Source organism: Aptenodytes forsteri, unplaced genomic scaffold (genome assembly GCF_000699145.1).
Source record: "Aptenodytes forsteri isolate BGI_AS27 unplaced genomic scaffold, ASM69914v1 Scaffold108, whole genome shotgun sequence".
Taxonomy (NCBI): Eukaryota; Metazoa; Chordata; class Aves; order Sphenisciformes; family Spheniscidae; genus Aptenodytes; species Aptenodytes forsteri.
The window spans coordinates 370,426-392,371 of NW_008794448.1; the positions used below are offsets into that span (position 1 = coordinate 370,426).

At 35.2% G+C, this 21,946-nt stretch overlaps 1 protein-coding gene across 4 annotated transcripts in view; it reads right to left on the minus strand.

The window, feature by feature from the left end:
- Positions 1–21,946, minus strand: part of CUNH15orf41 (chromosome unknown C15orf41 homolog) — a 105,002-nt gene that overhangs the window by 56,263 nt on the left and 26,793 nt on the right. For all 4 annotated transcript variants that reach the window (XM_009290339.1, XM_009290338.1, XM_019474894.1 and 1 more), the window contains 5 exons: positions 20,322–20,401; positions 19,911–19,960; positions 16,962–17,029; positions 11,802–11,867; positions 8,161–8,266 (listed from right to left, as the gene is read on the minus strand). In XM_009290339.1, coding sequence (XP_009288614.1) covers positions 8,161–8,266; positions 11,802–11,867; positions 16,962–17,029; positions 19,911–19,960; positions 20,322–20,401 — 370 coding nt within the window. The remainder of the gene's footprint in view (positions 1–8,160; positions 8,267–11,801; positions 11,868–16,961; positions 17,030–19,910; positions 19,961–20,321; positions 20,402–21,946) is intronic.

Below are 21,946 nucleotides of genomic sequence, written 5' to 3' on the forward strand. Positions count from 1 at the left end.
CAAGAATTATATAATGTCTGTTTGAAGTGTAGTGTTTAAAAAAATACACCGACACCAACAATCATTTTGCTCCGCTACTCAGAAGCCCTAGTAGGACACATCTGACGATGTGCTTAATGCAACTTACCCAAATACCCTGAGTGCCTCCTTTAATGCAAGATTAGCATCCTAGGAAAGCAGATTCTTGTGCTCCAGCAACACAAATCCACATTGTACAATCGCCCAGAATAAACAAAATGTGGGCAGTTTCAATATATACTTTTCAGTCTCATCTTTAATCAAGAGAAACTGCTCTAACAGAGGCTGAATGGTAACTTGGGACTCCACAGTGACACTGCATTTCTTTTTGCCTAAGCCAAGATTTCCTAGGCACAAGGAATTTGTGCAACTGTATGGAAATGTAACTGCTGTCCATTAACCGGCCAGGGACTACTGAATCTACTCATTTTATACCTCAGATTTCTCTTAGATTGTGCACTAACCTCACCAGTCTCATGTTTTTATGTGCTTTATTTACTGTGAGTCTTATCTGTAATCAGTTATTGACATTATTTACTTTTTTCCTATATTAATACAAATAGTTTTATATTCTATATATAGTAGTTTATCATTTAATATATTAAAGGCTGCTTAAGACACAACTAAATTCCCTCACCTCTTGAACCTTTTTTGAAAAATTTACTGGATGCCCAATATATATAATATTCAATAGCATGTGAGAATAATTTTTATGCAACTCTGATAGTTAGAAAGATAGATAACTCAATTATTAGATCATCTATCAAAATATTCAGATGTATAAGAGGCTACTAAAAAGATTGATGACTGAGAAAGTCCACTGATTCTCTAGCCATCATATTCACACATTTGGCTAGACAACATTTTTCGCTGCCTTCACAAGCAAGCTTCATTACCCATCACTCCACTGAAAAGAGTTTATTATGAGGCTGCCATCTTGGCAAGACTATTATTTAGATGATAAATGTTGAGAGAAAAAGTGTGTCTAGATTTTTTTTTTAAGATGAGCTTTTTGACAGATAAAACAAACAGCATCTACATTTCTAATTAACTTAAATTTGGCATATACAAATACAGGTCAGTAAAGCTATGATATGCTACTAGATTATCTTCCATCTGAATCTTGCCCTTAATTTGTAAAATGTAAATTAACTAATTAGAAGAAAAGCGGCATTATCTGTGACAAAATGCTTCTTCTACTTCTTTGCCTTGTGACATTTATGATCAACTGTAGTCCTTCATTCTAACTTCTAATAGATGGATAATTACGCTCATACTAATTTATTAGGCTTTTAGTATTTTAAACCAAATGAAAACTTGAGTTTCTGAAGGCAAGGAAGCACAACACACTGCAACATGCAGCTAAATTACATACTTGCCAGCTTCACTTCATTCGCAATATTATGCTGTTTACATGTATATGTCACATGAATATGGGTATGAAGGTACCACTTTCAATATTCAAGTACCTGACTCAAAGAAAAATGTCTATCAATATTATTAAAATTTCCTCGAAATCTCTGTATCCTTTCTGTGCATGATGCACAGTAATAATGATATTTTTGTTCCTTAGTACTATGAGTTAAATTTCGCTTTATACTCCTATTACCCTCCTCAATTGTCATTTGAAATGGATTAGACTAGCAAATATAGAATTACATGAAGGAAGGGGGAGTTGGTCATTCTTGAGTTTCAGCCCAGCAACTTGACCTTGTTAAGTAAAAAATATATGATATCATAGTTTACAGGAAGGGATTCTTTTCGCTTTGGTTTGGTTTGGTTTTAACTATTGCTAGGTAGATAAAGACTCAACACTAAGAAATACATTGAAAATGTCAGATGTAAATGTCAATTAAAAATTACAAGGAATTCTGAAAGGTAAGGTCTGTGGGGGGTTGACATTCCTTGACATAGCGGAGTGTCTGCAACCAGGCCTTTGGCAAGCATAGCAGGATCTATGCTGTCAGCTCTTATCGTACATAAACTTAGATGCTTGTCTAATCTGAATGAGAAATACCAGGAAAATTGGAGCTGAAGCCTTGCAGTAATGTGGATGGAAGCTGAAAACGCTCTATCTGCACTACATGAGTCTCCTGTGACATAATAATATTTAAGACAGTACAGAAAAATATAAGGGAAAAAAATTTTAAACAAAGCTGTGTAGTGCTTCATTTACTACTTTTTAAGCTGAGAATGTAACAATCTTAGCAGTGGAAGCGGTTTTAGTAATAGAATTAAATTATAATGAAAATCCCAATTTCATGTCCATATTAAATACAGTATCTAAGGAGAACAACGCATGAAAACATATACTTAATTAATATCAATTCAAATGTAAATGCAAACATGAATACAGTATGGTCTGTTCTTTCTTTGCTTTGACAAAAATTAGTTTTGATACAAAATAAAACAACCTACAATGCTTAGCGAAACGATTAACATTATGGCAATGCTAGGCATAAGCCATGGTCTCAATGGAAAATGTCTTTATGCTCTGTTATTCAATCACATTGTTAAAGAGGGGATGACTGGTAAAATCTAAAACCATTACTTTATGAAAAATCTTTTTTTTTTTTACTTTAGCTCTAAACTACATGTTGATTTTTATACTGTCCATGTGTCATTAAATAAAGGTAACAATAATTCATGTCAAATGCTGTTGGAAATAAGCTAAATGTATCTAGAACATTTGTGAAGTGCAGAGGTATGCCTCTGTGTGTGTGTGTGTGTGTGAATGTACACATATATCTGTTTATCTCACAGGAGAACACAAAATTTTATCATCTTCACAAATTAAACTACTGAATCAGTAAACTAGCAGAAAACAGCACTCTTCACTGCTTTTGATTCTCTTCTTGTCTATAAACAAACATATCTTACTCAGTGCTACTAAGGTTACCAAGTTGGCATGGCAAATTTTAAAAAAGTGAATTATTTTTGAAGAAACTTATCTATATATAGTCAAAAGTGGCAAAAATCATCATAAACTCTCTCTTCCATCTACATCCATTTTTGTTTAAGATTAATTTACTAATTCAAGTGGAGCCAGGAGGGAGAGAAAAAGGAGCAGAGCAAAACCCAGCATGTGTGAAAATCTACAAGCATTAGATAGCTAAACAAACCCCAAGTCCCTCAGTGTTGCAGTAAGGTCAAAACCTTTCAGCATTGTACCAGTGTGTCAAAATATGTCAACAAACCATCATACTGCAAGAAGAAGAATGACCTTTCAGTTCTTTATGTTTGGGCTGCCAGTGAAGCTTTGGATACTGGGTATGCATGAACAGTTTTCCTAGCCACTTGACAAATGCAACTCCCAAGGTTTCCTCCAAGTCAAGCTGTTATACCACTGGCTTTCAACTCACCAGTACAACTTTTTAAACCATTTGCAATTGGAGAATATTGATCTTGTTATGGAACAGACATCCATAAACCCACAGCATAACTCCCTCTTCCCCTACCGTCTACAATCAGACAACAATTATTACTTAAACAGTCTTCACAGTAGGATGTCAAACGATTTTAAACAGCTGAACAGAAAAAAATGTATATTGTTCTGATGTTCTGATTCAGCTTTTGCTCACATATGATTCATCCTTATAGTCAACTGCAAATGAATCTGAACAGAACACTCTTCTCAAAAAACCCTAAGAACACATCGGCTGTATTTGTGACTGAAATACAGTCCTTTGCATTATTTCTGTTTGCATTTATCTGAAATAAATACCTTTTTTAATCTACAGGACTCTATGATAATTTTACTATGACTTAGTTATAAACTGAAGTCTCAAGATCAGACATAATGTATTAATTAACAACACATTTAATCATGAATTTAGGCTTCCAACAAGTGTGGTTACTCTTTTAAAATTACTTATGGGAAACTTGCTTTTATTTATTCTTTCAAAAAAGCAGAAGCACAGGACTAACAACATTTAGAATACAAGCAAATGGAGGAAGGAATTTAGCACAGGGATGACTTACTATTCTTATTCAAAGAGAAGATGAAATGCTTCTCTCTCACTATGTGAAATTACCTTTAGTTTAAGATCAGTGTCAAATATGACATTTTCCTACTGTCTTCCTCACATATAGTAAAGTTTCTTTAGCTAATAACGGCATCAAGCTTTCTCCTGGGACTCTCTAGAAATTACATTCCAGAATGTACATATGCCTTAGCCAGGCTTGCAGAAGATAGAAAATGTAAACTGCTGTATTTGAGTTTATATCTTCTTACAGCAAGTCACTGACAGTGCACCCACTAATTACTATTTGAACCGTGTGTTGCTGATCTCTATATGCCTCTTAGAAAACAGCAGTCGTGCTTACCAGCTCTGACTAACAGACTTTTACAGCAAGGACTCTGATTTTTAATTTAAGTTAGAAAAAATTATAAAATTAGATACTATGGAAAAAAAAGAAACAGCAGCATTCATTTAAACCCTAAAATAATTTACAACATGTTCTCAGACCCTGTTTTAAAGCGCAATCTGTGTTACTTCCTGTTCATGCTCTCCAAATTACAAGAAATACACCAAAGCAGGCCAGTGAACAATGAAAAGTGTGGTATCTACTACACATGCACAAAGCAATTATATTTTGCACATGCAGTTGTCTTGTTTACCCAGTGGCAGGGGAAGGTATTGCCAGCCTCAGTGGATCACCACTTTGAAGAAACAAACATATTGAGGGAAGGGATTCTGTAAGTACCTGAATCATTTTATACTAAGTTTGTTCAGTATATAAAATAGCTTTTCCTAAAACATCACTCTGCAAAATCAGTCTGGGAATATGCAAGACCAAACTTGCCTTTTCCTGTTTCTTTATTATTGAAAATTCTCAATATCTAAACAGTACCTTAAATTACAACTGTGCAAACCCACTGACAAGGTACACTTTGTACATTTTTAATGTGAAGCTTAATTTGAAGATGAGGTTGCAGTGCAGCACTGCAACTGAAAATTGCTTAACAATACCATTGATGTATGAGCCATAAAAAACCTTGCTAAGCTGTCCCTGCAGAACTCGGGAGTAATAAAAAGGTGTTCTTTTGCACTGAGGTGAACAGACATGGTTGACTGCATCTAGGGAGCTGTTCTGTTAAATGAGAAAGTGCCATTTCTTTCCTGTCAGTACAGACCAATTTAAGACACTCACAGGTTTAGTTAGCACAGAGTACAGGATTTAATGAAATACACACATAGCAGCAAACAAACTACAGCTATGTTCAAAGCTTTCAGTCAGATTGTGTGCAGAATTAAAACTTACACCTGTGACAGATGTGGGGAAAAACCTAGAAACTTTTCCAGTCTCACTCCTAGTTTTCAGAGAAACAGTAAAAAACCTGAATGGAAAAGGTCTAAAACCTCTCACCTTCATTCCTTTCAAAGTATCTAGACCTGTATTTCTATTCACATCTAACAGGCGATGTTACAGGTCTTCTCTCCAATTTCATTTCGGCTTTAAGATCAACCCTAAACTATCAACTGAGTGTCATGATATCTCTATTGTGAACTGATGCTTCTTCTCCAAATGATTCCTCCTGCACAAGGAAAGGAGACACACAGGTGCGGTGAATTGAGTGGGAAGCTGGTTCTCACTTGAGAGATCCTTGCATAGGCTGATTAAATCATACAAAATTGATTCACAGTTTGTGCAGCTACACCTGTGTCTTTTCACATAAATAGTTCCAGAGAGCAATGAAAGTTAACTGTCTAACCTACATGCAACCTAATCTGTCAACAAGTGTTCGTTAACCCAACTGTCATATTAGAAGATGCTGCAGTAACTCAGAATTCATTTCAGAAGATGTTGTGATACTGTTAGTTTGGCCAAGCAGTACCAAAATTAAAACTAACAGGTTTTTTTATTTAACACCCCCCCCCCAAATCTGCCTAATTTCCATAGTTAACCTATCACTAAATTCTGGATTTAGGGAGTAACAAATCTCACTAAGGAGATTTCTAGTTTCCTTTATATGAATGTAAAGTCACTATATTTAAGAATCAACAATTTTTGAAGTTGTTTTCAATATGAACTGCTGTAACAGAAGACGTGGCAAAATCTCAAACCTACTTCCAAAACAGTCTTATTAATCCACATGTCAATTCAGTCTAGCTTTTGCAACGTTAAAGGTACTTGATTAACAGCTCACTGAGATGTTATTCCATTTCTGAAGTTGCAATATTAATTAGTACATGATAAAATTAAAATGAAGTTAGCTATGTCTTGGTTTCCTGATAAAAGCATAAGAGAAGTTTCTTTTGGAAACGTCAGATTCAAATGGTACACACTATTCTCAAATGTTTTACACGTTTTACAGCTCAAACCAAAATGTGGATAGTCATTTTGTTCAGCACAAAAAAAGACAGAAACTACAACTTCAACTCTGCAATGGCAACTTTACTGCAAACAACAAATGGATCAGTGCCTTCATCCGACTTGTCTACTCAACTTTCACCCCATCTCAGTGAGTATCTTTATGCTCATGTTACCTATTTAAAATTCACTTCTTGGAACTGCTTTTTTCTGAGACCATCACAGATCCCTTCAAACGCATCCTTTCTTCTCAGAAAATATTCCAGCCAGTACATCTAATGGGCTCCCCTCAGCCTGAGCTGCTCCATCTCCTCTTATTTACACTGATGTGCAAGTTCAGCACCGTTTGCATCAGCATCTTTCCTGCCATTCTCACCATTTGCCTAGATATTTTGTATCCTCAAATTTCTTTCTAAGTCTTGTATTCTGGTTATATGTTTCACAAATTCTTTTATACAAATTTCCTACAGTATCTTCATTCAACAACTTACAGTCTTCCTGAGGTTCCCATTTACCTCGATTCAAGTTTTCCAAGTCACTGCTTTCTGGTTCTTCTCATGTCAATCAAGAACGTTGCTGCAGAGCATAATTCCGAACTCTGATGATGTTATTCTCAAGATTTGATTTCCCTTTCTCTGCTGCCTCCTATAGAATCTGCTTTTAACATATTTCCCAAGCTAAGACTAGCTATTGTCACCTTGGTATTTCTCATATTTAGCTGAAATACCAACAGTCACCAGACTAGCCTCTGATGTTGGCACATGCTGCCTATTTGTTGCATGTTCACACGTTTGTGCCGTCTTCTCCACTATCCCTCAGATTTCATTGACGCTCTCTTGTGAAGACTTAGCAGACTTCTAAATTTATGCTTTTAAAAATCCTTTATTAAAACTTTCATTTACCTCACTAGGGTTCCACCACATACAAAAATGGAACTGAAGATGAAGCATCTTGTTTAGGATTTTTTTTTTAAGAAAAATCCTCCAGTGAGGAGGTTTCTAGTACCACGGAAAGATATATAAATATACACAATAACGACCTTTGTAAGAATAAAGCAGAACTATTTTACCCATCTTTAAAAGAAAAGATCTTTATACCAATACCATCAACATGTTCAAAAATTCTGTCTGGCATAACTTATTTCCCTCCTTATGTTCCTGCAAATACTTACTACATTTTTTAGCTTGAAGACAATTGTTATTACTGTTTAAAATGTAGATAATATAAAACCCCCAACTTTATTTAAAAAAAAAACCAAACAGTGAAACAGTGTTTTCCTAGATACAATGACCATGAGCAATAAAGTTCTTTACACACAAAGCCCACTTGCTTTGTGAAGATTTTATAACAAATTTGGCACCTTGCAGGTATTACAAAATGTTACAGCAAAATCTTCCTTCAAAGTCAGGTACTAAAAAACCTGACATACAACTTCTGTAGCAAAGTAACTTACTCTGTCATCTAGCATCACTGTAAAATCACCATATATATCTGCTGCATGTTAACAATTATGATGTGAATTTTTCACAAATATTTCAGCATTCCATTTTAAACTAAAAGAGGGTAGATTTAGACTAGATATAAGGAAGAAATTTTTTACAATGAGGGTGGTGAAACGCTGGAACAGGTTGCCCAGAGAGGTGGTAGATGCCCCATCCCTGGAAACATTCAAGGTCAGGTCTCACTAATTAATGACATTCAAAATGCCAGATTAGTAACGTGTTTTGTTCACATGGCTTAAAACAAAAGTCACTAGTGTTTTTTTCCAGTAACTTCTTTTAAAAATGCAGTCCTATTTATCTATAAGGAAAAATAACAGAAATGTACCTGTTCCAGTAGCTCCAAAACTGGTCCTGCAAGTAGGCTTGGTGGCTACTTTCATCACCGAACGAGGCTTTGCTTTCAATCCAGTGAATTATGTGTCCTTCAACAGCTAGGGTGACAGAGAAAATAAAACGAACTCTGAAAATCAAACTCAACAGCCTGCAAGAATGTGTTTGGGAATATCCTATCTAGCCCCCAATCTACCACATAATTCATGGTAACTCATATGCAACAGAGTTACATATTTGTAAAAATACCTTTCAAATATGCATATAGGACATTTTTTTTAAAAAGTACCAGAAAATATTTTAACGGATAATTACATCAAATTCATTTTATTACACCCTGTTCTAGGTATTTGCATTTACTCTAACACAAACAGAATGTAAAGAAAAAGAGACTAGACTAAGGTGCAATTGCATCGTACTTTCACCCTTCATTTGATGGAAAGGACTTGTCAGGTAAGGATTTGAAAACTTCTGGTGAATAACAAGAACAGTTAGCTAAGCTGCTAAAAACAGAAACTTCTCACCAGTCCAGAGTGGAAGGTGTGAGAATGGCAAGAAAGTTTATCATAGATATATATCTGCTTCCTTACTTTTGCAAAATCAGTAATGCTTCACCACAAAGAAGTTAGGAATAAGAAGGCTTATGTGAACAAATGTGATTCTGAATTTCTGTTTCTTTCAATGCTGTGGGATTTGCTTTGGTTCATGTCTTTCCTCATTTCTTGCAGGAGTAAATTTCTAATATTAATAAAATTATCTTTTTTTGGTAAAAGGAAAGTCCTCTCTGAAGCTGACAACCTAATTTTGCAGGAGAAATCATGAGATCACTCTAAAAGATCATTCTTTCTCCAGAAAGGTAATGTGGGGTATCATTATTGAGGTCTTTAAAAATGTTTCCTTTACTTTGAGTTCCCTATGATATCCACAGCCATGATGTCTTAGCCTACGTTTGACCTGGGATGAGGTACTCAAAGGGCATGCAGACTCAGAAACACAATACAGAAAGATTAGAAGAGGCTATGGCAGCACGATTGACTACAGACTGTAATATTACTTGGGAAATCTGGGTAAATAACTCATGAAGTCACCACACTAAGCTCTATATGCCACCACTACCCTGCTATCAGTAACCAAGTTAACTTATCACAGAATCATAGAACGGTTTGGGTTGGAAGGGACCTCTCAAGGTCATCTAGGCCAACCCCCCCCACCTGTGGGCAGGGACATCTTCAACTAGATCAGGTTGCTCAGAGCCCCGTCCAACCTGACCTTGAATGTTTCCAGGGATGGGGCATCTACCACCTCTCTGGGCAACCTGTGCCAGCGTTTCACCACCCTCATTGTAAAAAATTTCTTCCTTATATCTAGTCTAAATCTACCCTCTTTTAGTTTAAAACCATTCCCCCTTGTCCTATCGCAACAGGCCCTGATAAAAAGTTTGTCCCCATCTTTCTTATAGGCCCCCTTTAAGTATTAAAGCCTATATTGTGTAGGCCTATACTACCTCATCCCCCCCCCCCATCCCCAACACCTCTAGACCCCATGAGATAAAATAGCTGAGGCATAAACTGCGTAGTCAGTTGAGAAGCAATTTCTAAGAAACATTTGCCTTTCCTAGCTATGTACTGAGTCATGAAGAAGAGAATGCAAGGACTGCCATACACCAGTTCAGATTGGACAGCAGGTAGAAAATTATTTCCTGCCAATCTCAAGTGACTGAAATAATTTGAAGAAAGTAATGCATTACCACTATTTGGACTTTGAGAGACAAATCCATCCAAATTAATGGCTATTTTTAACCTTCTTTCTGACAGGGAAATATTACAAATGCAGGAATTCTTTTGGGTGTTTCCCAGTTTCCCTTCTCAAGCATTAAAAAAATTAGCTCCATCTAGATGCTTTTCTAGTTTCCATTTAATCAGGCTCCTGAATAGCTGGGATATAATCTTACCTGTTTCTAATGTAAAAGTGAGTATCTTAATACCAAGTACGTATTGTGTATATCATAGTCCACACTATTGGGGAATCTTATCAATGTATATAACTATCGGAAGGGCAGGTGTTAAGAAGAGGGAGCCAGGCTCTTTTCAGTGGTGCCCAGTGACAGGACAAGAGGCAATGGGCACAAACTGAAACATGGGAAGGTCCATCTAAACATCAGGAACCACTTTTTTACTGTGAGGGTGACTGAGCACTGGCACAGGTTGCCCAGAGAGGTTGTGGAGTCTCCATCCTTGGAGATACTCAAAAGCCATCTGGACATAGTCCTGGGCAACCAGCTCCAGGTGACCCTGCTTGAGCAGATGACCACCAGAAGTCCCTTCCAGCATCAGCCGTTCTGTGATTCTGTAATTCCACAATCGTCCCTGCTAACTTTAGACCTGATAAAAAACAACCGTTCCCTCATGCCCAAGGTATGGAAGTGAAGGAGTAGAAATTAATTGAAAACTCTCCAAGTGTCACTTGACAAGAGTGAATTGAGGATCACTAGGATGCCAGATCTCACTGTTTCAAATATGGAGTGGTTCAGTTACAAAGGTATTTTTTATTTTGTACCTATAACCTCTTATTAACATCACTACCATTTTTCTTTTTTGGAAACATGATTAAGAATACAAACCTAATTGAGCTAAGGAAAGTCTTTAAAAACTTTTCAGAAGACTCATATACATAGTTGTTTACCTATTGGATAACAGATTATTGTGCTGAAAGATGGTATCTCAAGCACTTCTGAGCAGTGAGACATTTTATAGTACACACTCAATTCCTTATACCAGTGTACAAATCAGTTATCTCAGTAGGAACTCCAACTGTTGTCAATATGAAGAACAAAAAGCTAGTCACATATATGACTTTCACAGTGCTTTCAGCCTTCTTATTTTCTCTGATAGACACAACAGTAGGCATCTGCACAGACAGGTGCTGCGTTCTATGGAAGCGAAGCAGAAGTCTTTTGGCATGAAAGTCAATTTACAAAAAGTGATTAATAATCCTTTACACTTGGACAACATGGATGTTTTTTCTTCCACGGCCCAGCCACTGGCTCATCTGATTACCTTCTTACATGGCCTCAAGACTAGAAAATGTAGATGAAATTTGACATGACCTTTATACCTACTTTTATTCCTTCTTGCTATGCAGGCTTTTAAAAAACAATAGAGAACTGCAGAGTTGTATTTAGATGCAAAGTGATGGCAAAAGAATAACTGCACAATGACAAACCTTTATGCAATGACTTATAGGTGTAATGGTAATACTCTTAAGACTGCTTTGAACTGATTGGGTCTAGAAGTTTAAGACAATTATAGGTATTTCAGAGTTCAGTTCATAAAGACAGTGGGCAGAGCAGGTTCGAAGGAGTAGGGATTTGGGGGTTCTTATTGTTGCTTTTCTCTTTTTCTTTTTGTGATAATGAGACAAAACCATGCAGACACCAAAGAGGAAACACTGGGTAATACTACTTATGATCAAACCTCTCTGACCAAAACTAGAAGTTCTTAAAATTATTGGGTAACTGCTGAAAAAAAGAGACTAATTTGTATATCCTATAATATACTTCACTTAAGTAGCCATAATGTGTTTTAGCATACACTTCTACACAAAATAAAATAATAAAAATTCTTTTAAAAGACTTACCTACTGGCACTTCTAAAATAAAGTCTGGTGTTTTGTCATAACCCTTTGCACGAAGCTGATCTTCAGCTATACATAGAGAATAAGAACTATTGTTTATAAAACTATTCTATGAAATAGACAGCAGTATAATTAATTTCATTTTAAATAAGAGTGCAAGAATTACTAATGCAGTCATACATATCTTTCTTACGCATGCAATGCTGTGTCAGATTAAATGAACCTTCGTAGAAAACCTGAAGCATGGATATAAAAATGCTTCTTTGTCATCCCTGCATTTTTATGTCTTCATTATAAACATCATTAATTCAAGCTGTCATATAGTATTTTATAACCCCCAAATATTCAAAATAAAGAGGTATTTCGCTGATTGGAAGAAGAGTCTCCCAACATTAGGAAGCTGTTAAGATTAATCCCACCAACACCACAAATGTAGATATACTGTAGCTGCCTTCTTGGTTTTATTTTAATTTTAGCATAAAGTTGTTAAAAAAGGAACAAGAAAATCCTTCTCTTCTAGAAATTTATTAAAGGAGAGACAAGCCACAATTTTAGTTTTTCTTGCATCCGGCATTCTATAGAATTTATCCAATTTTAGAACATACAAAGATTTAGAAATTCTGTTAACATTAACTATACAACTCTATTGCTTACAAATATTAGAACTGAATATTTCAAGAAACAATAATAAAGAGTGAGCAAGATAAAACTGCAAAAGACAAAAGATGCTTCCTTTAAAAAAAAAAAAAGCCCAAAGCAAGCCCTTAATATTTTCTAAACTATTGTCCTTGATTTCCGATACCATTACATTGGTATTTCTGAAACGCCATTTCTCCATTAGAATTCGGAGTGACCTGGTCATTCAATTCCAGGCATGGCTTTCTGTCTTCACCCAAGCTCAACTAATGGCACTACCTAGTAACAAGTAAGGCTGTGTAGCCCCTTAACACCTACTGGGCTGTTGACATTGTCATGCATCCCATTCGCCTTTCTACATCACCTTTGATTAAAATTAATGGTCCATTCTCACTGTTGGGTAGCTTATTTCCAATCCATTTATCAGGTTAGGACAGTAGTTTCATGGCCAACGTTCAGAACTCAGTTTTAGAATACTTTGTGCATATCCTGAAAGGTCAGCAATTTGAGTCCAAGTAACATTTTGATGACAAGAAAAACATATACTCTTAGAAATAAAAATATTTTAAAAGTGCCTAAAGCAAACTTCCCTCCTCTTTCTCATTGAAGAATATAACTCTGAAGTATTTTTTTTATACAGGGAACTAATACTGAAAGTGGGACAGGAGTAAATTTGGAAAGTTGTACATTCACTTAAGTGTAAACTGCAATAGCTGATTATTCTTTTTGATAGCTGTAGTATTTCTTTTGAAATTTTATTAGAGTATTTCTTCACTGTAAGCACACTATATTGTAAATACAAGTCTTTGCAGTGCAACACTTCATTATATCACCCAATCAGCTATTAAACTTTTCTAGGATTTGGAGACAGACTTGGTTGTTGGCTATTTTTTCAAAGATTGTCAGGTATACGGATAAAAGATTTTTAGATTAGCAAGGTTCTGATTTAACAGAACCTATGAACAGAGAGTTTTATGCCATAACATAAAAATGAATTGATGTTCTAAGTAATCTCTTAATCTTGATAAAAATAAAGAATAATCCAGTTTTATCCAACTCTATTTAACTGTAACCTGCTCTTAATTGTTTAAAACAGTCTAGAAAAGACAACAGGATGTCCCAGCTGAAATTTTCATTATTTAAGAACGCACAAATGACAATAAAAGTTCAGTCTTTTCTACCACATCTAACAAATGCTAGTATCACAAATTCAGGGAAATGTACCTTAAAAAACCCCACTGAAAATCAGGACAGATGTGAAAACATTTCCTGATGGGTCAACTTGGCAGGTCTCTGAACTGGAGTTTGCATCAGCATTACTTTTAGTATTCTTCAGCAGACTCTTTTTTCAAGGATTTCCGATTACTTTTAAAATCATTTGACACTGATGCATAGCTTGAAAAAGAACATGTTTTTTGTTTTAAATCTGTTTTTGAATGTTTTCACTTGGTTTCTCCTAACATTTTGTATTATGATAAACATTGGAAAATATGTTAAAAAACACATTTATTATTGATGTGAATTGTCTATCATGTGCAGGAACATAATTATATATTACTTTTCAGTTATTTTGAAGCTTTATAATTTGGGGAAAAAAGAAAAATAATTACAGAAACTCCCCACAATCACCATAAACTTTTTTTTTTTTAAATCAAAACCCCACCAAAAGAAAAGAAGTTCTAGCTTTTCAGCCCAGGTATGTTTCAGAGGTAGCATTCTGCGCCATAAAAAATCTTTTAGCTCTTGCATGGATGAAGGGAACAATTTAACAACTGCTTGAAAGCCAGCCCATAGCAGCTTTGACAGTTACATTTATGCATCCTCAGATTTGAAAATTACATTGAAACAGCCCTAATAAGTAGCTATTCTACAGATTCCCCATTAATTTAGATTTCCAACAAAACTGGAGCTTCATCTTTACCATAACTTCACACTCAATCATAACCATTTAACACCTCATTGTTCTTATACTAGCCTCTGGATATAACAAAGAAACCAAACATTCTTCTGTTGATGCATGAATGAGCAGCAACTGCAAATTTAAGCTTACAGCAGAAAACACCAATCAGATTTCATGATTTATATCCAGGTTACTACTGAGGGACATCATGGTGGGAACCAAAGGAGGATAAGATTCCAGACAAAGGTCAGTACCTTCCCATTATAGCTAAAAGCTTTCCTAATATATTCATGGCAAAGATATAAAAAAATAAAGATCCTATCTATACAGAACGTAGAAATTCCTGGCGTTTCAGTATGGCAAGTGAAGCTGTTAGCCTGTTTTGAGAGAATGCTTCCATTGATCACTTTAATCTCAGGCAAAGTGATGAAGACTTGAGAGCTGTGTTTTTGCTGAAGAGAGAATGCGGTGGGCTTCTCATGAACAGTAGATTAATAAAATGCAAACTCCATTAGTTTGAACAGGTTTCCAATCAATTTCTGGGTGAATCTGAAGGCGCTACTTCTGATCTGCAGGCTTTGAAAGCTAACTGCTCTAGAAACAGACAAATTACGTCCTGGACCTGAAAAGCTGTTTCATGCTCCAAGACTATACTGGGGCAATTTATATTCACTGTGTCCTTTGTGTTTTCTTCTCCTGTAATAGACTCTCTGTTGGCCACGTGAACATAGCTGATACAAAAAACTTACTAGAATATGAAGAATAGTAGACTGGAATAGTACACTAACATGGGAACTGCAAGAATTCTGTTTCTTTAATACGTGTTAAAAAGTAATGAAATTGCGAGTACAGCAATCTAAGTCATAAGCCATCTTCACAACTGGAATGCAGTCTTACTCATAGACTAACAAAGCCTGAATTTGTTGACCTATAGGAAATACTGTCATCTCTTCTTTTTTCCTGAAGTTTTCTTCAAGCAGCTTTGGAACTAATTTTTTGGAAAGGAAAGATTTTACTGCAAGGGGTTCAGTAGGGTTCATCTTGCAGATACTTAGGAAAAGCTTTTTTTTTTAAAAAAAAAAAAAGAATCACACCTAGAACCTTAGAGACACATGCAATGCACAGAAATAATAAATACAACCACTTAACATATCTTAAAACACAACTAAACAATACTTCAGTATAGATAAAACGTAAACAATGAATTAAGCTCTCTCATTTATATCTTTATATTCTAATTAGTTAACCCATTCTAGATATTTTGATTTGACAGCACAAATTTCTTGGAGCTTATTTCTAAAGACAAAATTGATGCTTATCCAAGGTCATGAAACATTAACATTTAAGTCTGATTTGTGTACTACACAAGCTTGCACAAGCCAAATAAAATGATAATTGTTGGGTTGAGTATCCATTAGTGAGTTATCTAGTCTATTCCCTTGTATCGTGACAGGATTGATTTCATTACCAGCTTTGATGGATGAGTGTCAAGTCTAGCCTTGAATTTTTCATTGAAGGTGATTCCATAACCTTCCCTGGCAGCTTGTTTTACACTTATTGTTCCTAGAACTGTTTAGTATTTTAACTCAACATCATCTCTGCAATTACAGCTTAAGCCTATTACTTCTACCTCTGCTCTTATAGCCAAGTAGGAAAAACTACCTCCTCACATTTTCACAGTGTCATTTCCAAGTTCGTATGCAATAGTTATTCCTGTCTTTTTTTCATTTTTCTCTAAAATAAAAGAGCACACTAACTCTGTTCCTTAATCATATGGACAAATCTTTTAAAAACTTTAATACTCTTTCTAATTTCTTAAATTTGTTTAAGGTTTCCAAAATCTTAACCTGAATCTAGCCTTAGGAGAGATCAGTTTCTGGTAAAACCAGCAAAATTCCCTGATCACACAAATTTAGTACAACACTCAACCATTAACAAAAGACAGCATTTCACTTTGTTACTGTCTCATCACATAAGGAATCCAAGATTTAAGAAGTCATTCTTAAGTTTATTATCACAATAAGAGAAATTATGCTTTAAACTCTAATCATTGTTTTAATGGCACTCATATATAAGAAACACAGTGCAGGCTGAAAGAAAAAAATGAAAATAACTTCCTAACTAATTAATCCTTAAAATAACTTTAAATATAAGGATTGTGAAAAGACTGCTTGCATTGGTTGGGAGACAGGGGGCAAAAATTCAGCAGAAACCGCACAGAACGCTAAATGAGTGAATGCTCTAGCAGTTCTTTAATACATAAAGCATTCTGAAGCTAATATTTTTTATGCTTCCTCCTAAGTCTCATAAGGCCTAGATTATGGCTAATATCTCATGACACCAAAAGTAATACTGCAGCAGATATTAAAGCATTTTTTTCAGCTACTTATTCTATAAAATATTAATTGCAAGCCTGTGCATGTGCTGTATGTATAGGGTATTAGGTAACTGAGTTCCTGCTCAGTTCTAAATCAATAAAAGATAACATGTACAGCATCAATCATTTTTTACTCTTCCTTTACTACCTAATACAAAGAGCGTCGAGGCTTATTTTTTTCTTACGTAAACAGTCACAGAAATCTTTGAAGTTAAGGATTCACTGGCTAGCCTCTACTACAGATTCTTACCTATGAAAGAGAGATTTTTTTCCAAAAGCATTTCTCGCAGCAAGACTTCATGCTCATGCCCAATAGCGCTGATAGCTTTAGGTTAAGAAATGGAAGATTACTTTGGAAAAGAATCAACTTCAGAAAAACATCATAGGTAAAGTAATTAATGATAAAATTTATTGGCCTTCATCTGCATTTCAGAAGTGACCAGTGATTTGAACTCTAAGTTTTGAAATTCCTTACAGGGATTTTCAGAGGCATTTAGCACTTTGTGAAAATCAGACTACTGTATCATCAGCATATATTTTACAAAATTAAGACCCATTAGATCGTATTTATTCAGTATAAATAAGGGTAAATTTCAATTTTTGCTTTAATTCCCCCCCCCAAATTAAAAGAAAGTGTGAGCTTAAAATGTGTCGTTGAATACCTTTTAAGTTGCTCTTTACTGACTGGTAGATCAATTCTCTAATTCAGCAAAGAATGAAATAAACTGTCTTTTTGCTTATATTCTGAAATTGATAGGCACTACATCCATCTGAAACATCTTACTGTAACAAAACATCCTTTTAATTGATTTTTCAGAAGCATGAACTAATGTCAGGGAAGGATGAAATAATATTTTATAGTGAAGTCCTTTTCACTTCACTGACGGCCTGTTGATCTAATCTGCTATTCTTAGCAATATGTTAAAAAGTCACCACATCAAATATTTTTAAAGTATCCTCCTGGAGGTCAAAGTTCTATTCTGGAAGCTTTTAAGAAGAATCTTATGGAACAACATGATAAAGGGCCTTACATTAAAACCAGTTAAGTTCCTAATTCTGTTTAGAATAACTTCTGAAAACTTTAACTACAGATCACCTTATCATTAGAGTTAATTACTTAATTTATATCAACACTTTATGCTGAACAGCAAAAAAGCTAATTGTACGGAATCATTTCATATATATATAGTTTTTATCAACTGAAACTATGTATTATGTTAAACACTACTAGCAGTTACAGAACAAAAGGGGCAAATGAAGAACAGCAAAAATGTAAGAAAAATACTGCAAACAGAATTTATAATGCGCCATAAGCAGAAACACTTAGACTTAGTCTATAATAATACCTGTTATTGATGTATGGCAATGACCATGGGGCAAAACTTGTAAATAACCTCACAATCCATTTTCTACTCATGCAATCTAGCAGCCTAGTTTCCCGTAAGCATCTGAACTATTACTGAAAAATAGCCTCTTGGCATTTACAAAGAGGTTGACTTCATACTTTAGTCCATGTTGACTTCATACTTTAGTCCATGCATATACAATTAGATAGTTATATTTAAAATCAATATGCAATCCTTCAGAAGACATTATGCTTTTAAAACCTTAACTTTAAATTGATTTTTAACTGTTTTATGCACCTCAAAATTAACATCTAATTCAGCAACATACTTGCAGATAATGCACTCGCACAGCTTAGTATTAAACTTTTCTGTACCAAAATGGAATTGAAAAACTCCTCACTATTCTCATTGATGTCACTGCGTATTCAATAACTTCACTTGAGCCAGAATCTGAAGAGGATAGAAAAGACCTTTTTAGACCACAGTTAAGTTATTCTTAAAAACTGTTCATAATTCTACATATGTGTTATTATTACTTTTAAACATGACACTTTCAAAGGACTATAGCCAGCTTGTTCATCAACAAAATATTAATCTTAAAATTCTGGATATGAAAATTAGTGATCAACAACCTTTTAAAAAGTGTCACTTATTAGATTAATCCACTTTCAGAGAGCTGTGTTTAATGTTGAAGATAGTCTCTATGAATACTTAAAATTATGGTTAAAACCACAAAATACAAATACAATTAGAACTCTATCCTGCTGCCGTTAAAGTTAATGGGAGCAGGGCTGAGCCTGCGGTAGACACCAGGCAAGTATTTCTAGTGGAAAGAACGTCTCTTTAAGGGGTGACCACTGCATGTATCACAACTACAAGAAGTAGTGTTTTTCATGCATAACTAAACATCACTGTAGCTCTCCTATCCTGCACTATTTTCACTGAAAGTACAGTGAAATCCAGATCTTTCCCCAAACGGCATGCAGAGATTTATGCAAGGATTCTCTAGGGCTTGGGAGGGAATTGCTTTGCTAGCCTGCTCAGTGATAGCAGGCCATGATTTTTAAATTGTTCCATTGATAGCAGACTGAAACAGAAGAGCTACTCATTCAGGACTTTACTAAAACAGATTTGGGGTCGCAGCGATCATTCCTAACAAATTATAATCTTAGTCTGGAATACTCAGTACTGTGTGGAGTTCCCCCAGTATCCTCACTGGATACTGAGGATCTCTAATTAACCAGTTCAACACTACAAAAAACCAAATCCCTAAAAATTCAAGCTACATAGGGTTTTTTCTACAGCTAGCCTCATTTCCTTTAAGAAGAAGAGAAAGTAAAAGAACTGCACTGGAATGTCAGATACGAGTTTAAAAATACTAATCGGTCAATCACACCTGAATTGCACTTGAAAACATTCCAATTAAAACTCATATTCATAACAAAGCAATGCCATAATGTTGAACACTATCTATGCAACTTATTAATTTAATCACAGAATAGTTGAGATTGGAAGGTAGAGATCATCTAGTCCAACTCCACCGCTCAAAGCGTGGTCAACTAGTCTTAATAGAAAACCAGACATGCATTTCAACTAATCAAAACCAAAGAGGTTCAATCAGGCATATGAACGTGTAGCCACCAAACTGACAGCTTCCCGTGGTCCATCTGATTTTTGTTAAACAGTGTAAGAGAAAGCTCTGCAGTGACCCTCTAGCTGATTGAATGTAAAACAGAGGAGTATGAAACGTGTTTTGTGAAGCAGAACTTTATGTCAGGTTAAAGCTAGACACATCTCTTCCACACAGTCTAAGCTCGTCAATTGTGCACCTAAAATTTTATGGGAAAGGATACTGTTTGATGCAGTCCACCAGTGGTCCATAACAACAGTCATTCACAGTACACTGCAGACAAATAAGAGAAGTAGTATAGTGATGGGCAACTACAAAACCATTATAGTTAAACAGTATCTTAAAAACAGTAATTACTTTTCTTCAAAAAGGCTATCAGATGCTGTTCAGATTTAATCACGGAAAACCAAAACTGCATGCTTTTATTCACTATAAAAGCAAGCTATTAAAAAGTGAAATGCTCCCCTCACAAATATTGCGTTGCCATTTATGGTGCACCCTGACCTCACTGATAGTTTACGATGACAGTAATTAAATGAGGTTTAAAATCTTGTACTCTGCTAGGCAGATAACAGCATTGCCACAGGAAAAAAAAGAAGACAAAAAAAGAAAAAAAGACAACTGTGATTAATACCTGATAGACTTGATTTGCTAGAACTCCATCTGGAATCTGAGAAGGGTCCCGTAGCATACTATTTATAAAAGTTTTGGAGGCTAGAGAAATAAAGAATAAAAACATACAAAAAACCTGTTAGCTCATTTATCCACTTGGCAGGAAGAGAGACATACTTTTATAAGGAAAACATTGATGATGTTGATAATTTTCAAAATTATCCAACCAGCGACTACAAACCTATAAATTTGTAGCTACTTACCCATTCTGATATGATTAACTCTAAAAGTCTTAAAACACCAAAGGATTTTATTAGCGCAGGCTAATTGTGAAAGCAGGCCCTTGTTTACTTATTCAGTTTCACTGGACAGTTTGTGCTTCAGAAGCATCATGCAGCTCCTGAGGAAACTGCTTAGTATAAAGAAAATGTAACTCAAAATAACCTCCATATCCTATGAGAACTTAAGGAAGAAGATACGTAAAAATTCAAAACAGCCTTTAAAAACAATGTTTGGTCTCAACAATCTTAAGCACTTCATAGACTTGACGATTCCAGTTTAGTAGTTTTCAAATTTATTTATTTACTTATTTAGTGTGGACACATTTATTTGACTGTGTTTAAAAGCTGGGAAAAGGCTTTCTGTGCTATTTTCAAATGTATAAATCTAAGACACAGAAGAAATCACAAGTGAATTTAGGACTATTTATCAGTCTTTTATTCACTGATATTGACACCACAATGAAAAAAATAACGTGAATCAGGAGATGCCTTCAGTTTATTTTCAAATATAGTCCTTGCAAGCACTGGCATTGTTTTCTCTCCAGATGCTTAATCTGGGTAGTCGCATATACCAGTTAATTACTAATAGGAGCGGAAAGACTTTATTCTAGAAAAATGCCTTCCAAAAACATCAAACATTTCATTTTACAATTTCTCAGAGAAAAAACAACACTGCTGCACAAGCACAAGCTGCCTCCTTCCTGGGAACAACTGCTGATAGAGTTCAGCTGGTGGTATATTTATACCATTGAATCCTTAAGTGTAGACCAGGCTTGAAACTAGCAAGGTTCCCCGCTTTGCCAAAGATTTCCTGTGACTCCAGGCAAATTCCTTTAACCTGTGTGTGCTTCAGTCATGTAAACAAAGAGAAAAACTACTCTCTTCCTGTTCTTCATCTGTTTTGCCCCAATTCAGGGCCAAAGCTTTGTCATTCTCTTCAGTGATTAAATCGAAAGCCTCAGATGACACTGTGAAAAGGATTCCTGGAACCTGCGACGTGAAGGGATCTGCCATATAGGCAGCAATGCTACTACTACTAATGAATGTGTGTAAATGCTCTGCTGAAAGTAAAGGCGATGGTCATTTTAATGTTCTCCCCAAATGTTGTCTCCTAAAAGCATCACATTCAGTTGAAAATAGTATTTTCAAGAAAATATTTGGTTTAGAAAACTATACCCTAATGCAAAGGAATATAAAACCCCCAATCAGTTTAAAGGCTTTGCAAGATCTACAAAGAATGGCATCATCACAGGCAGGAGCAAAAGTTTGTGCAAATGTTTTTAAAGAGAATGATATACTAAGCCAAAACACTTCCAGACACATCATGTCATATTACATATTTGTATCTTATTCATTACTTTTATAA